Genomic DNA, 17,405 nt, shown 5'->3' with positions numbered 1-17,405 from the left:
GAGCGGCAGCAGGAAAGCAATGAAAGGCAGTGGTAGTGGTCCAGACAGAAGTTGAGGGTGACTTATTTGAGGAAGAAAGTGGAGGTGGAAAAAAGTGTGGTTCCATAGAACTTGCCTTGTTTCATGGCCCAGGTGTTCAGTGGCTTGTACTCCAGTTATCTTTTGCTGCTTTACCAACCACCTGAAAACCGAGTGGCTTAAACCAATGACTATTTAATATTTCTTCTGATCTATTGATATTGACTGGGTTCAACTGGGTGGTTTTTCTACTCCATGTGCTGAAGGCTGGGTCACTTAAGTGGTTACATTCAGTGAACTGCCCAGCTAGCCTTGTGTCCTCCAGAGTTTCTCTCTTTGTGGCCTCTAGTCATTCAAGGCTCTAGCCTGAACATCACGGTACCAGAGCTCCAAGAGGGAGAGGGTGGAAGCTGCAAGTTCTCCTAAGGCATGGACTCAAAAGTCCCAGGATGTTCCTTCTCTCCCACATTCCAATTGGCCAAAACCAGTCACAAGGCCAGCCAAGATTCAAGGGGAGGGAAATAGACATGAGGAGTCATGTGCCCCAGGGATGGGAGGAATTGTTGGTGGCCATATTTGGAAACCATGTACCACTGCTTTGAATTTCACTTTGAAACTTATTTCAAAGCCCTGGTAAAATTTCAAAGTTGGCCTTTGAAAATTTTAGTGTCCAGTTTGGGAAAATAATGAGTATAAATTATAAAAGAAGGAATGTTTGCTCTTCTTCCAAAAAGTTATTTTCTGAGTAGAGAGCAAACTGATTCTACAAAAACAACTCTGGTTTATAAACTTCATCCAACCCTTGCCAAACCACTTTATACATGTGCTTTTTAATCTTCCATCTGAAGCTCTTTGCTGTGAAACCCTAATTGCACATGTGCTGTTGCTACATGACCAGGCCCTGGAGCAGCACTCAGTGAAGAACAGCACTTCTCCTTTCAGGCTCTTGGGGTACAAGTATGGGAAACCCACTAGTTCTGTTAGGGGGACTTCCTCAAGGAACAAAGGTATACCCTGATTGAACCTTCTGGCAGGGTCTCTCTAACATTCACAATTTGCTTTAGGCATGATAACCTAAAGCAGTCCCAGTTTTGTCAAATTTACTCATTTGAATAGAGACATATTTTTTAAAAACCCATATAGTAATAATTGGGCCCATATGGCTATTCGGATAGCATAGTAGTTTTATAATATCACTTATTTGATACCAGTTAATATTTAGGAAATAGTTTTATAATATCACTTATTTGATTGCAGTTAATATTTAGGAAATATTTAATATTTAGGGAATGGTTAATATTTAGGGAATGGGTTAAGGGCATAATACAGACATTTAAAATGAAACCTAGAGAAACTATAAATTTTAAGAAAATTGAGTTGTAAATGCTTAACTCTAACTTTCACTTACCTTAAAAAATAACTTTTTTAAAATAACAATTTTTAAAAACTTTAAAATATTTTATATTATTTTCATTTTAAACTATTCCAACTGGGTTTAGTTTTTCATACCTGGTTTCACATAAAGATCCCTACTAGGTTTGTATTGAGCCTTGAGCTTTCCAAATGAGTAATGCAAAAAGACCTGTTTTCTGACCTTAAAATGTCATAAATTTAGGGGTGTGAGGGTAGTTCAGTGATAAGAGTTCTCACCTGCCATGCAGGAGACCTGGGTTCAATTCTCGTCCCATCTGCTTGCCAAGCAAGTGAATGAAAAATCAAACAAAAGATGCTGCAATAAGGTGATACTCACATGGAAAAAAATGAAATGTGACCCCCACCAAACACCATATAAAGAAAAAAAAACGTCGTAAGTTTCATTTTATGTGGAAATTAAACCAATCCTTAGGGTAATTTTACTTTTATATAACCAGTGTTTATTTCTCCTAGACTGCTTTGCCATCCAGGAAAGGATTTCGGCACCAGACCACTAAATTTTTATATCGATTGGTGGGATCAGAAGATATTGCTGTGGACCAAAGTATTGTCAGCCCTTACACATCTCGAATCTTGAAACCTTATATCAGGTATACAGAGAAGCAGTCAAGTGTGTCATAAAGGATGATGTTTGTGGTTTCTGCACCCCATTCCCTTGTTGGAGTGAATTAAGACCCAAATTTGTGAGTGGGCATTGGCAAGGATTGATTTCTGTGTTCTAGGGCCACTTTCATCCTTTGATGGTTCAGCTGTACTTTTTTGCAGAAAAGATGATTCTTTGATAGAAAAATAAAAGGGAAGGATAAGTTACCTCTTAACTCTTATTATGATAATCACAATCACTGTTTTATTTTAAACTATTAAAGTTGTATGTATTTATTAGTCTGTGGAATAAGGAAGTAGGAGAATGGGGAGCAGCTTCTCAGCCACGCATATGCTGGGATGGTTTCTTGTGACAAGTGTCATTGTGTAGCGGTGCCCTGAAGCCATGCATACTTTCAAGGCCCTGGTGGTGCCTTCACTGAGAGCTCCATAAGCACACTGGCCTTCCTTGCCAGCACCATGTCCTGGCAGAGAAGTGGGAGACTGCTCAGTCACCACCCTGTTCTGGTGCTCTCAGCAGGACAACATTCTCTCTTCTGGGCTCCACTGGCACCAGAGGTACATCCCTCCAATGAAGGAGGTCACTCTCCTTGGGTGACCCGGGATACTTTTTCTGCTTCCTCACTTGGTGGCTATGGACCCACCCTGTTCATAAAGGCTCATCAGCACTTAGTTCACTTCCTGCCCTGTACAGAGGAATCTGCTTTGATGAATGTTTGCAGAGTGAATTTTGAATTCTGAACCAGGAAAGTATCATAGCTATTATCAAATTAGCAGCATAAATTTGTTTAAAATTTCAAGCAGATCAAAGAGTATATGAATCATATAGCTAATATGTGAATAGTCCTAGGTATATTTCTTGACTTGAATTTGTTTATTTTCTGTGGTACTGCAGGCGTGATTATGAAACAAAGCCACCCAAACTACAGCTCCTGTCACAGATCCGTTCCCACCTGCACAAGAGTGATGCTCATTGGACACCTGAGCCTGACTCACCTCTCGATTACTGCTATGTTCGGCCAAACCACATCCCAACAATAAACTCTATGTGTCATGAGTTTTTCTGGCCTGGTATGTTTCCTCTCCCAAACTAGGCAGATCCATTTTCTCTATCGTTCACTCTGGTATTTTTAACTAGTGTATGTTCTGTAACTCTAAAACCTTAACACCTATAATTTTATTTAGTTTGTGTCTACTAACTTAGAAAAATTTATACAAATATCTCTTGCTTCCCTAAGATGAAGAAACCAGCAATTAAAGTAATAAACAGTGTTTCTGTTTGTTTCTCTTCCGTTTGTCTCTGCTTCCAGAATAAAAGATCCAGTTTGCTTTTACATATGTTTAGATACGAGGTAATGTCTATAAACAGACTGGTGCTTGGGCATGTTTGGACACTCATGTTTTTTGCCTAATAATTCTTGGTGCTTTGTTTATGTAACTATTCCCTAGAGAGTGTTAGTACAGCCAAAAGTGTTTTAATAAATCAGATTCCCTGATCATGGACTTTGAGAATAAGAGTGAACTCAGAATAGTCTATCATTTTATTAGCCTTAACAAATTGTCTCAGAAGACCAAAACCATCAATTAAAGGAGCACATTTTAATTGCTAAACAATATGTGTTCTTTGTGACTCTTCTTCACCTTTGCAGTGTAAAGGAAATAATCTATGTTTTCAGATGTTAAGATTTCATCAAGTTTAAAGCTGAACTATCTTTTTTGTATGATAGTTGTATGGCAGTCATGTGATAGTGCTGTGGTGGCAGAGTTGTACTTGTTCTTTTGGGAGTAGTATGGGAACCAAAAAGAACATTCTGGGAGCACCAACTACTTGTGCAAAGTGCTTTCTGTACATTATGTACTTTTTTAAATTTCATTTTTTTTGTGGAGTGTAGCATTTGTACAAAAGGGCATTTAAATTGTGTGAGTATTGGGTAAATAACTCAACAGTGTGACACCATTGGGGTCTTTATACCAACCCTCTGAGGTCTAGGGCTGTTCCTCATCTCATGCAATGCAGAACTGATGGCCTGAGACATTTGGAAACAAAGTCACAGGCATGTTAGAGGAGGCTGAGCTCAAAGCCAGGGGCGTCCACTCTTTACTCCCCATCCGTCTGCCTCTCTCTTTATAACATATGTACTTAGAAAAGACTATGTTAATTTTGATATTTTCTAAAACTCATTTTTATTTTTGTGATCCGAATGTGTGGTATCTATGGTAATATCTTTGTCTTCATGTTTGGGTTTTTTAGCCTGCAGGTATAGCTCAAAATTCAGACTGAACAGCTTGGTGTTCATTACTTCTAAAAGGCACCAGAGTTTGAATGTCTGATTGTTTTCTTTTTTTAGGCATTGACCTGTCTGAGTGCCTGCAGTATCCAGACTTCAGTGTTGTTGTTCTTTATAAAAAAGTCATCATAGCCTTCGGCTTCATGGTCCCTGATGTGAAATATAATGAAGCTTACATTTCATTTCTGTTTGTCCATCCTGAATGGAGAAGAGCAGGGATTGCGACTTTCATGATTTATCATCTGATTCAGGTGAGTTGTCTGTGCTCACGATTTATCAGCTTGCCTCTGGGCTTGCTAGCAAGACCTGGGGGAGGAATGAAGCTGGTCTAGTCCTCCCAAGCATGGCCCGAGGGAATGGGTGGCTTCAGAAAGGAGGTCGGAAGGAGCCAGCCATTAGTATGCATGAGGTTATTAAAACACCCAGACAAAAACCTCCACCCTCTGAAATGAAAGATTACTATGCAAACCCAGGTTTCAAAGAAACCAGTTTGTGAACAGTATAGTAAATAAAATGGGAAAGTTTTGAAAATGAGACCCTAAATTATCTGAAATGTAAATATCAGTATCCGCCTCTGCTTTTAGAACCAGCACTGTCTCACTCTGAAAAGTAGAAATGGAACTACACGATTGTTAGTTCTGAAGTATTTTTAATCCTCTTAGCTAAACTGAATCAATGAGTAGTCAATCCATATTTTATTATTGCTGATTTTTTGAAATGTTATTATCACTGTAGAAGTTGGTATGAGGCTTCCGAGACTTGCTTCTCATAGTTATACTTCATTCTTTGATTTGTCTGTATCACCTTTGAAGAAAATACACCATATATTTATATGCCAGAATTTTTTTCCCAGAGTTTTTCTGATAACTTTCATTTGGGATAGGGGATTGTATGGTATGTGGGCAAGATTCCTTTTTTTCAGAGAAGATGGTTATGATGAAATGTTTTTCCAATTTTTAATGAAACTTGCAAAATAATTCCCAATGGTGGCAGGAACCTTGAGAACCATCTTCCTAGAAATTGCTTTCTTCTGGCTTCTTAGGCAGTGACTCTGTTAATCACCCACTTGGCAACTGATACAAGCTGCTGGTTGTTGCTGTTTTCACCCGAGGCCTTCTCAGCTGCTTATACAATTTGCCTCTCCTTTTTCCATGCCGCCCCACCTATGGAATCATCTCCATACTTTCTGTCTGCCTTTCTAACCCTAGCAAAGCATTTATAAGTATTTTCTTCCCTTTTCTTCACTGGTGAAGGACTAAGGACCAGGGATGATACTTTAATGTGTGTGTCCCTTGTGCCTAACATGAGACCTTGTGCCTAACATGAGACATCTGCTGCCTGTTTACTGAGCAGATGAAGGAGTGGCTCATCTTGGTTTGTGGATGTCCTGCTACCCAGCCAGACCATAGACCCCAGGGCCCAGAGGAGGTGCTCAGTTACCAGTACTTCATGGGGGCATGGTCAGACTGTGTATATATTAGCAGTTTAAAGAACACCACCAAATTTGCTTTATACACTTTTAACACTCTGTTGTCTTTGGGATATTATAGTTCTTGCATCCAAAATATGCCTTTGGATGCAGAATGTGAGTTAAACAGAGAAATGGAGATAACTGTCAGATTGCCTTCGATGGAGGAATTCTTGAATAGAGGCCACTGATTATAAAATCTCAAGGACCCTATCAGCTTCAGTATTTCAGTGCCTTCCTCATTAAAACAAGTTCATAATTTATGTGACTTTTGGGGTACCTTTTTCTGGGTAGCTGGTTAAAGAATTTAAAAACTACCTTGTATTGATATAATTATTATTCTTTTCCGCTAGGATTAGGCCACTGCTACCTATCAAGAAATATTCTAAATCTCACTTCTGAGAACTAATTCTCAGCTTTGGAGGTGGGGTGAAAGGGAGACTTTGTGATTCAGAAGGCCCTCAATTGTTAGAATTAAAGTCTTAATGTTTCATATCTGTGCAGACAATTTAGCGTCTTTTGCTAGGAGACCTAGGAAGGGAAATTTTACAAGTTTGGGAATGTATAGAATATCTAGTTTTAAAAAAAGGATTTCTTATTTTATTCTCTTTATTTCTTCAAGCTTGTCACAACTGTTTGATATTGACGTTTGGCATATTTTAATGTAATAAAATTATAGATAAAATAATAAAGTTGACAAAGTACCCCTCCCCTCTTAGCCATTCGTGTCAGGGGGAAAAAAACGCCCCAAAATACCATCACTTACCTTAGTCTTGGGAATGTTTTGATAAGCAGCAAGATGCCGTTTGCTTTCCAGCTGTTGTTAGGTGTTGCAGCATCTTGTTCTCAGCCCTGATTCCTCCCATTTTCTTAACTAACCACCTATACTTGAAAGAGTTTCTTCACCCACTCATTTTCCCTTCAGGCTGTTTCATTTTCATCTGGTATTTTTCCACTCTTTTGGCAGACCTGCATGGGCAAGGATGTGACCCTTCACGTCTCAGCAAGCAACCCCGCTATGCTGCTATACCAGAAATTTGGATTCAAGACTGAAGAATATGTCTTAGATTTTTATGATAAATATTATCCCCTGGAGAGTAAGGAGTGTAAACATGCATTCTTTTTGAGGCTCCGACGCTGATGTGATTCTGGCTCTTTCACAAGAGAAATGCATATGCTGTCAGAGAACAGGTCTTTACAGAGACCTGAGGCAGTTATTCACGTCACTGTCAGTTCTGCTCTCTTGGACATTAGACAGTCATTCAAACTTCCCAACTGTGTTGAGAAGAGCAGTGAGCAGTGAGCAGTGAGCAGTGGAATGAGTAGTGAGCAGACTTCCAGTAAAATAACACCACAGTCCTCTTTTTGGGGAGGACTTCACCAAATATCTTGATATTCCACAGTTAACTAAAACTTGATACAGCTGTCCTTCCACCTGAGTAAAAGAGATGGAAATTGATATTCTTGGTGAGAGCGACTCTGTCCTGATTTAAAGGATGAGAAAATGTGATCCCTATTAAAGAGAGATGCAGTGCCCGTCTCCTACAGAAATTGTCTTGTGTCCTGGAATGGTGAGAGGATATTATGAGATGATTACATAAAGGGATTTCATCCCTTTGCCTAGCCATTGAAGTTGTGTTGTCAATGAATCCAAGACTTCCAGGGCTGAAGTTCTGTTGTGTTTCTTGCTGACTTTCATCACAGCCATTAAAAATAAACTAAATAATTTTGTCTACCTGAGTTGCTTCACCTATTCTACCGGTTAGTATCTCCCTGACTGGAGCTTGGGCCTGGGAGTGGTGAATCTCTCTCTCAGTGACCTGTGAAAGTCCGTTTGGGGTTGGAGCAGCTGAGTAGCCTGTGGTTAGATCGCTCTCTCTGGCCTTTGCTCAGGCCCTGAAGCAAAGTTGACCCAGCTGGAGCCGAGAAGGAGGGTGGTGGAAGTAGAATCAACTGTGGACAGGATCCGTAGTATCTTTGCAGGACTAGGTTGCTTGGTGTGTTTGTGGAGGTTAGAGATGAACTGTTGGTCATTTTCTGTCAACCAGGTTTTTTTTGTTTTTTTTTTTTTTTTTGATCCAGCAGAAGCATTCATTTCCCAAAGTGTCAAATATCTGCAAATAAAGATCTTTCCTTGTAACAACCTATGGCCAGAATTTAAATCTAGTCAGTTTGCTTCCACACCTTCTTTAATTAAGAGCAGTCATTCCTTTTTGGGGGGTGGGGATATGGATCCCTTTGAGAATTTGAAGCTGAATACTCTCTTTAGAAAACTATCCATGTACTTTCAGTATCTTGCATCATGTATCTGTGGCCCATAAATGAAGAACCTCTGTTCAACAGACTGTACTTAAAGCCAGTTCCTATGTTAAAACAGTCTAGAAGTTATTCTGTCATACAGGAAACTGAGTTCAGGCTCCATTTCACTTTGTATGAAGAACTTGTAGCATCATTTCATTTCTTTTTTCTTTTATTTTTGGAAAGGGTTTTCTACCTTTTAAAGACTTTTGCTTGACAAAATGTATTGCAATCCAATGAAGTGAAGTTGAGGAAGCAACATTTTCCAAACTTGGAAATCAGTGTATGATTGTTGTATGTGTGCACATCAAGCATTTGTTGTTGCAAAGGATGTATGAAGCAGTTGTCTCCATGACTTTAAGGAGTTAAAGAAACTATGCTTGACTCTTTTCTACATATTTTAATTATGAAAAATTTAATTCATATATACAACAGTTATCAAGACTTTGTATTTATCCGTTTGTTTCTTTGAGTATTTTAAAATTAATCCCAGATACATGATTTCACCCCTGCCTACTTAAGTAGATATTTCTAAAACAGATGGACTTTTTTGCATAACCTGTGAAAGCCTATTATCAGTCCCAACAAAATGAACAACACTTTGGAATCATTTAATATTAAGTCTTCCAAATTTGTCTCAGAAATGCCATTTTACAATTTGTTTGTTTAGGTATGCATCCAGAAAGGACCCACATCTCGTGACTGATTGTCCTGTAGCCAGTCTTAATCTAGAGTCACCCCATTTTTTCCCTTGCCATTGATTTGTTACAGAAACCAACGTGGTTGCTCAGTAGTAAGTCCCCACATGGTGGACTGTCTGTTGCTTCCTTGTGGAGTCCTGGACAAGATGAGAGATGAGAGTATTTCTTTTCTCCCTTAGAAAGAGGCCTAGATGACGCTGACTTTTCCTGCTCTGTCCACCCCCCACCTTCCCTGGAACCCTACCCAGTTCATGCTTGGAATCTGGGCAGGACCATTGCCCAAGGGCAGAGCCTGGGAGCCCTGGATAGGAGGGGCAGTTGGTTTTGATGTGCCTTCCTCTGGCCTTTGTCCTGGGCAAGCCCCATAATAAACCCTTAGCTTACCCTTTAAGAGTGATGCTTAATGATGTAAGCCTTGGGGGTTGAGATGTAGAAGACAGAAGCCCCCAGTCAGCAGAGCTGTATAAAATGCAGGAGAAAATCTCCCTGAGGGTGGAGAAGCCCTGGAGCCCTGGATAGCAATCCATGATTCAGAGCCAAGCCATATTACTTCCTGTCATGCACCATATGTTGGACTTCAACCTTTTGTGTGTCTGGATATTTGTTTGCTGGTCTCTCAGGTTGGGATTCTTAACTTGAGATGGATGTATGCAAAGGTTAGTGTGTATGTGATTACAAGTGTGTATGTGATCTGAGGAAAGGACCTAAAGCTTCATAAGATGTTTCAAGTGATGTGTAAGCTAAAAGGAGTTACAAGCCCTGTTCAGTGTAGGAGAAACTGACTTTCTAAGGTGCTTAGGACACCAAATATAGAAGAAATGACTCATTAAACAATAACTTTAATTTTGACATAATTTCAAACTTAACAGAAAAATTGCAAAAAAGTATAAAGAATTCCCAGATACCTTTCACCCCAATTCTCCAAATATTAACATTTTACACGTTGCCTCTTTCTCTCTTACACATGTGCACTCACACTTTTTTTCTGAACCACTGAAAAAACTTGCAATCATCATACCCCTTTTACCTTTAAATATTTTGGTATGTATCTTAAAAGCAGGGAATGTTCCAAAAGCAGGGTAATTAACATTGATACCATACTGTTATGCAATCTACAGACTTAAATCAGATTTCATGCATTGTCAAAGGAAAATCGAAGATCAAGTGTTGTGTTCAGTTGTCATGTTTCTTTAGCCTCCTATAATCAACAACAGCTCTGAGTCTTATCGCTGTCATTTTTGAAGTGTAATAGCTAGTGAGTTTGCAGAATGTCCCTGAATTCAAGTCTACTTGGAGTTAGCTAAACTACAAAGTTTAAAGGCACAGTACCCAAGACCACTCTTACCTCTGACACCAATTGCTGGATTGAGGGGTTCCCAAAAAACACTTTGAGGTCCATTAATTCACCAAAAGGAGTCAGAACTCACTGAAAGTTACTCATAGTTACAGCTGATTACAGAGAAAGGATGTAGATCACAGTTGGCCAAGGGAAGAGACATTCGGGGCAGAGACTGGGAGGGTTCCCAACGTGAAGCTTGCATTGTGCTATAGAGTCAAGACGTGCTCCCCTCTCAGCATCTATGTGTGACACACGTATGGAATATTGTCAACCAGGGATGCGCCATCAAGCTTCCGAGTTCAGAGTTGTTACTGGGGTTCCATTACTTAGGCTGATTGATTTCCCACCCATGCAGTTGATCTCAGCCTCTAGGCTGAATGGTAACTAAGATACAGTGTATGGCTGGCTCCCACTTTAAACCAAGACACTCCTAGCTGGTATGAAACAGGTTACCTCCCAGAAGTCCAGGACAAAGGTCCAATTCTGTACCTATACGGGATCTGTCTGCAGTTTCCTCAGATTTAGATTTATTTTAGGTACTTTAGGCAGACATGCTACAGATGTGATGCTGAGTTCTGGTCACTGAATATTCAGAAATTATGTGCTGTCCACTACTCCTATTTCCAGCAAAGTTAACTGTAATCCCTTAGTTAAGGATGGAGGGTCCCTTTGTGGGGTGGTACACCGAGACTATAAATATCCTGTTTCTCCTCAAACTTTCAACCACTAATTGCTAGCATCAAACAATGTCCTTTTAGTCTTCAAGACGTGAAACAAAAAGCCTCTCAGGCTTCCGTGAAGAAGCAGCTTCTAGAACTGGGTTAACAGGGTTCAGCACTTTTGGTTCTTTTATGTTGCAGTGCTCTGAGCTTAAAAAGAGCCTGAGTAAGTAGATTTTTTTCACTCGTCACTCTTCAGAAAAATGCCTGAGAACCATTCTTCATGCTCACTGCTATTGCAGGAGCCTGCCAGGAGAGGCTTAGAAGAGCTCTGCAGTCTGGTGCCCATTACTCTGAGTGTGTGATAAGCTTACCAGAGCTTTTTTGATTACCAAAAGAATCAAAGATATCTCTATTATCAATTACTATGTAAGAAACCACCATGAAATCTAGTGGCAAACAACCACAACTGTTTTCTCTTGAGATCCTGTGGGCTTACTGGATGGTTCTCCCCATGGTGCTGGCTGGGGATTTGGGGTGGTGATGCCTGGGAGCTCAGCTGGGGTGGCTAGCCCAGGGCCTCAGTTCTTTCTCAGGATCTTCTCCACGTGGCTGCCTGGCCTGCTTCCTGGCGTAGCAGCTGGGTCCATGAGGACAAGCCCTGATGGTAAGTGCTTCTCAAGCCTCTGCTTGCAGCCTGCTTACTAATGTGCATTGGCCAGGCGTAGTCACGTGGTTAGCTCTTGACCCACTTGGAGGGCTGTGTAGGGATAAATATGGTCCTTTGGGGGGCACCAAAGTGGAGTCCCAAAGGCCAGTATAGCAAAATCATCTCTAGTTCTGACTCCCAGAAATCAACTGCCCAGTGTGGACGTTTCCCTCTGAGGGAACTGGGTGGGCCACAGCTGATGAGCATCTCATGCTAGGAAATTGTCATGAGGGTGTTACTGGTGGTTAAAGTGTGGGAGTACTGGCATGCCCCCCCCCCTTTTTTTTCTCTTTTTTGTGGTCTAGTGTGCAGAGAGGAATGGAGCAGGGTGAGTGAGCCAGGCTCAGTCAGCCAGGACAATGGGGCCTCTCCCTGAGGTTTGGCTGCCATTCCTCAACGTCTTGAAAAACCTCCCTATATACCTACCCCACTCATAGAATATTATAAGAATTTTATTTTTTTCTACCCCCTCCTTTTTTAAACACTTTTATTGAGGTACAACTTACATACTATAAAATTTACCAATTAAAAGTGTAAAATTCAGTGATTTTTAGTAAATTTATGAAATTGTGCCACCTTCACCAAAATCCAGTTTTAGAATATGTCCATCAACCCCCCACATTCCTGCCACTTGTTTGCAGTCAATCCTCACTCCGTAACTCCAGTCCCAGGCGACAAGTAATCTGTTTTCTCTATAGATTTGCCTTTTCCGGACATTACGTATCAAATTACTTTAAATATTTTGGTATTAATTCCCCAAGACTTTTTTTTTCTTATGCACATAGATATGTCCTGCATGCACTAATTTATAAATTAAAATGTGATTATATTGTATGACTTGTTCTATAACCTTTTTTCTTTAACTACAAAAAGCATTCCAAGTTATCAGATATTGTTTTGAAAACATGTTTAATGATAGAATTGTATTTCCTTATATTGAGTGTGCCAGTTTGAAGCTATTATGTACCCCAGAAAAGTCATGTCTTTTAATCCTCATTCAATAGTGCTGGGTGGGGTCTTTTTTGTTTGCATGGAGATGTGGCCCACCCAACTGTGGGTGGTAATTTTTTAGTTGGTTTCTTTGGAGATGGGTCTCCACCCATTTAAGGTGGGGTTGCTTACTAGAGCTGTTTAATTTCTCCCTCATTTTTGTAGGATGGTTTTGCTGGATATAGAATCCTTGGTTGGCAGTTTTTCTCTTTTGGTATCTTAAATATATCATCCCACTCTCTTCTCGCCTCCATGGTTTCTGCTGAGAAATCTATGCTTAGGCTTATTGGGCTTCCCTTGTATGTGATGGATTGCTTTTTTCTTGCTGCTTTCAAGATTCTCTCTTTCTCTTTGACCTCTGACATTCTGATTAGTAAGTGTCTTAGAGTATGTCTATTTGGTTCTATTCTCTTAGGGGTAACCTGCACTTCTTGGATCTGTAATTTTAAGTCTTTCATAAGAGTTGGGAAATTTTCAGTGATAATTTCCTCCATTAGTTTTTCTCCTCCTTTTTCCTTCTCTTCTCTTTCTGGGGCACCCACAACACGTATATTCATGCGCTTCGTGTTGTCATTCAATTCTCTGAATCCCTGCTCATATTTTTCCATCCTTTTCCCTATATTATCTTTTGCTTGTCAGATTTCAGATGTCCCATCCTCCAGTTCACTAATCCTATCTTCTGCCTCTTGAAATCTGACATTATAGGTTTCCATTGTTTTTTTCATGTCTTCTACTGTGCCTTTCATTCCCATAAGTTCTGTGATTTGTGTTTTCAGACTTTCGATTTCTTCTTTTTGTTCATTCCTTGCCTTCTTTATACCCTTCCTCAGTTCATTGATTTGGTTTTTGATGTGGTTTTCCATGTCTGTTCATACATTCTGAATTAATTGTTTCAACTCCTGTATCTCATTTGAATTGTTGGTTTGTTCCTTTGAGGGGGACATTTCTTCAATTTTCCTAGTATGATTCATTATTTATTGCTGGCATCTAGGCATTTAATTACCTTAATCAGTTTATTCTGGAGATTGTTTTCACTTTTTTTTCCTAGTATTTTCTTGTTGGATGACTTTGTTGTCTGTCTGTTCTTTGACATTCAGTTCAGCTTATTCTAGTCCTCTAGCTTAGGTTTTGTTTAATAAATCAGAAATTTTCAGTTCTTGTTTTCTTGTTCTTGCCCTGCCTGTATGGTGCCTTTCCCCCACCCCTTAGGAGGGGCTGCTTAGGTATTATAGACCCCAGTCAGATTTTCTCAGACCAAACTGGTCTCCTCTCAGGAGGAAAAAGTCATCTGCATCAGTTTTCCCTGAGGGTGAGACCCAGCAGATTAAAAGGCTTTCCTCTGAAGTCTCTGTATTCTGTGTTTTTCCTATCCTGCCCAGTATGTGATGCTTTTCTGCCTGCGGGTCCCACCAGCATAAGGTGATGCGGTACCTTTAACTTAGCAGACTCTCCCTGCTGGGGGCATGGTGAAGACATAGTAGAGGTTGTAGGCTGGTTTTAATTGCTTCCCTTTTCCAGACCCTGGGATCTGAATTCCTTGAGGGAGGGATTCCAGCTGAGCTGGGCCCCACCCATCTCCTGGAGAAGGCACAGGCTCCAGAGCAGCTCTCAAACAAGCCTGTTTCTGCCTGTGCCTGTGGCAGTGGAGCTGGAGAAGCCATGCAGCTGTATCCAAAGAGTAATCAAACCATAGAAACACAGCCACAAAAGAGAAAAAGAAATATCCTTTTCAGAGTAGGACCCCGTTCCTCGGGTTTGCCAATAAAGGCTTAAGTTGGTATGTTGCTCTGTGTATCTCCAGGTCCTATGTGCCCCCTCCTTTCCTGCAGGGCCCAGACCTTTTCAGATCCAAAAAAACCTCTTTTTTTTCTTTTTCTCTTTTTCTGTCAGCCCTGCCCCCTCTGTGCCGAGGCAAAAACCAGCGACCTTCACTTTTACTCAAGGTTCAGCTGAGCTGGGGGCCTATTTTTAGTAGTCAGAATTTGTTAATTAATTTCACATTTAGAGTTCTGTTGCACTCAGCCCCTGCTGCTGGTAAAGTCTCTTTCCTTTCCCCTCTGGGAAGCAGCCTGTAGGGAAGGGGCGCCAGCCGCCATGGCTTGGGGGGAACCAATTCACAGTTCTGGGGGCGGCTCACAGCCGGTCCAGCTGGTCCAGACTGGTGTACGCTAGGTGTACGGTCACTGACGTGGCCCCAGCAGTTGTTCTATACTGTTCCTGGCTATTTACTTGCTGCTCTGGAGGATGAACTAAATCCCACACCTCGCTAAGCCACCATCTTGCCTTCAATCCCACTAGAGCTGTTTTAAGAGGGAACCATTTTGGAAAAAGTTTTAGAGCCAACAGAAACTTCGGAGCAGAACTGACACATGCTGACACTTGGAGAACAGAGATGCAGATATTTGGAGATGCTTGGAGCCCTGGAGACATAAGCAAGCAACAACCTGGGGAGAACCAAGGGAAGCCAAGAGATGAATGCCAGCCCCAGAGATGCAGAGTGAGGAACCCCCATAAGAACAGGCCAAAAGCAATGGAGCCCATGAACAAGGGGCCATCAGATGCCAGCCATGTGCCTACCCAGCTGACAAAGCTGTTCCAGACCCATCAGCCTTCCATGAATTAAGGTATCTTTCCCTGGATGCCTTAGTTTGACATTTTTATAAGTTCCGAACTGTAAACTTGTAACTTATTACATTTCCTTTTTGAAAGCCATTTCATTTCTGGTATATTGCATTCCAGCAGCTTACAAACTAAAACAATGAATATACCATAATTTAACAAATCCCCCTTGTTTTCAGTTTCTCTGTTGTAAATAATACCACATTAAAAATTCTTGATGCTCAATTTGGATGCAGATCCATGACTGTTTCCTTAGAATACATTCCTGGAAGTGGAATTGCTGGATTAAAGGAGATACAAGGTCTTAAAATACACTCAGTATTCATCATAATAATGCCTGAGCATTTCTAAAGTGCCAGGCACCATTCTAAGAGGCTTATGCATATTAACTGAGAAGCTTATTTAAATCTCATAGCAGCTAGTGAAAGAGGTACAATTATGATGTCCTTTTTTTTTTTTCCAATTAAAACAGGGGCACACTTGATATATCCCAGAGTAATTGAAGCAAAGAATAAAAAAGTATTTGCAAAGTCCCCTTGGGAGACTGAGGAAAAAGGAGGAAATAATAAATTTCCCCCTGTGGAGAATTCCTGATTTTCTTGTAAGCAGTGGTGACAACCAATTCAATAGGATGAGCCCTCAATCTTAGGTCTTGCCCCTATGAAGTAATAAACTTTTTTTTTTTTTGCAGGAATAACCTGCAAAGGAGAGGCTAAGCCTACTGATCATTATGCTTGAGAGTCACCCCCACAGAGCCTCTTTCATTACTCAGATGCAGGCTCTCTCTTTAAGCCTTCTTGGCAGGTGAACTCACTGCCCTCCCCTCTGTGTGGGACATGACTCCCAGGGGTGTAAATTTCCCTGGCAATGTGGGACCTGACTTCCGGGGATGAGCCCGAACCCAGCATCATCGGAATGAGAAAGCCTTCTTGACCAAAAGGGGGAAGGGAGAAATGAGACAAAATAAAGTCTCAGTGGCTGAAAGATTTGAAACAAAGTTGGGAGGTTATCCTGGAGGTTATTCTTATCATTATATAAATATCCCTTTTTAGTTTATAGTATATTGGGGTGTCTAGAGGGAAGTACCTGAAACTGTTGAACTGTGTTCCAGTAGCCTTGATTCTTTTTTTTTAATTGATAAAACTTAACATGCAAACATACAAACATTCTTAACATGTAAGCATTCCATACATAGTGTACAATCAATGGCTAACAGTATCCTCACATAGTTGTGTATTCATCATCATGCTTATTTTTTTTAACATTTGCATCACTCCAGAAAGAGAAATAAAAAAGAAAAAAACTCATACATCCCATGCCTCTTATCTCTCCCTCTCATTGACAGCTAGTATTTCCACATACCCAATTTATTTTAACCTTTGTCCCCCCTATTTGTTTATTTTTTACTCACCTGTCCATACTCTAGATAAAAGGAGCACCAGACATGAGGTTTTCACAATCACACAGTCATATTGTAAAAGTTGTGTCATTATACCATCATCTTCAAGAAACAAGGCTACACCTCTTTTGTTGCTCAGATGTGGCCTCTCTCTCCAGCCAACACGACAAGCAGTCTCACCACCCTCCCCCTCTCTGTGTGGTACATGACTCCCAGGGGTGTGGACCTTCCTGGCAACATGGGACAGAGATCCTGGAATGAGCTGAGACTCAGCATCAAGGGATTGAGAAAAAACCTAGAATGAGCTGAGAATTAACATCAAGGGATTGAGAGAACCTCCTCAACCAAAGGGGGAAGAGTGAAATGAGACAAAGTGTCAATGGCTGAGAGATTCTAAACAGAGTCAAGAGGTTATCCTGGAGGTTATTCTTACGCACTAAGTAGATATCACCTTGTTGTTCAAGATGTAGTGGAGAGGCTGGAGGGAACTGCCTGAAAATGTAGAGCTGTGTTCTAGTAGCCATGTTTCTTGATGATGATTGAACAATGATATAGCTTTCACAATGAGACTGTGTGATTGTGAAAACCTTGTGTCTGATGCTCCTTTTATCTACCATATCAACAGACGAGTAGAACATATGGAATAAAAATAAATAATAGGGGAACAAATGTTAAAATAAATTTAGTTTGAAATGCTAGTGATAAATGAAAGCAAGGGGTAAGGGGTGTGGTATGTATAATCTTTTTTTTTCTGTTATCGTTTTATTTCTTTTTCTGTTGTCTATTTCTTTTTCTAAATCGATGCAAATGTTCTAAGAAAGGATAAATATGCAACTATGTGATGATATATTGAGAATTGCTGAATGTATATGTAGAATGG

The 17,405-nt window shown here is 40.5% G+C and overlaps 1 protein-coding gene across 5 annotated transcripts in view; it reads left to right on the top strand.

Annotated features, from left to right (window-relative positions):
• The window catches only part of KAT14 (lysine acetyltransferase 14), a 70,185-nt gene that overhangs the window by 25,059 nt on the left and 27,721 nt on the right, over positions 1 to 17,405 (top strand). For 4 of the 5 annotated variants that reach the window (XM_077114915.1, XM_077114914.1, XM_077114920.1 and 1 more), the window contains exons 7-10: positions 1,906 to 2,042; positions 2,951 to 3,126; positions 4,404 to 4,594; positions 6,779 to 7,551. In XM_077114915.1, the coding sequence (XP_076971030.1) occupies positions 1,906 to 2,042; positions 2,951 to 3,126; positions 4,404 to 4,594; positions 6,779 to 6,952 (678 nt within the window). In that variant the 3' untranslated portion in view covers positions 6,953 to 7,551. Of the gene's footprint in view, positions 1 to 1,905; positions 2,043 to 2,950; positions 3,127 to 4,403; positions 4,595 to 6,778; positions 7,552 to 17,405 lie in introns of those variants that run through there. The other variant, XM_077114916.1, reaches the window with a different exon arrangement.

Source organism: Tamandua tetradactyla, chromosome 1, assembly GCF_023851605.1.
Source record: "Tamandua tetradactyla isolate mTamTet1 chromosome 1, mTamTet1.pri, whole genome shotgun sequence".
In the NCBI taxonomy this organism is placed as follows: domain Eukaryota; kingdom Metazoa; phylum Chordata; class Mammalia; order Pilosa; family Myrmecophagidae; genus Tamandua; species Tamandua tetradactyla.
The sequence above is the reverse complement of the archived record's forward strand: the minus strand, read 5'-3'. Positions and strand labels throughout refer to the sequence as shown.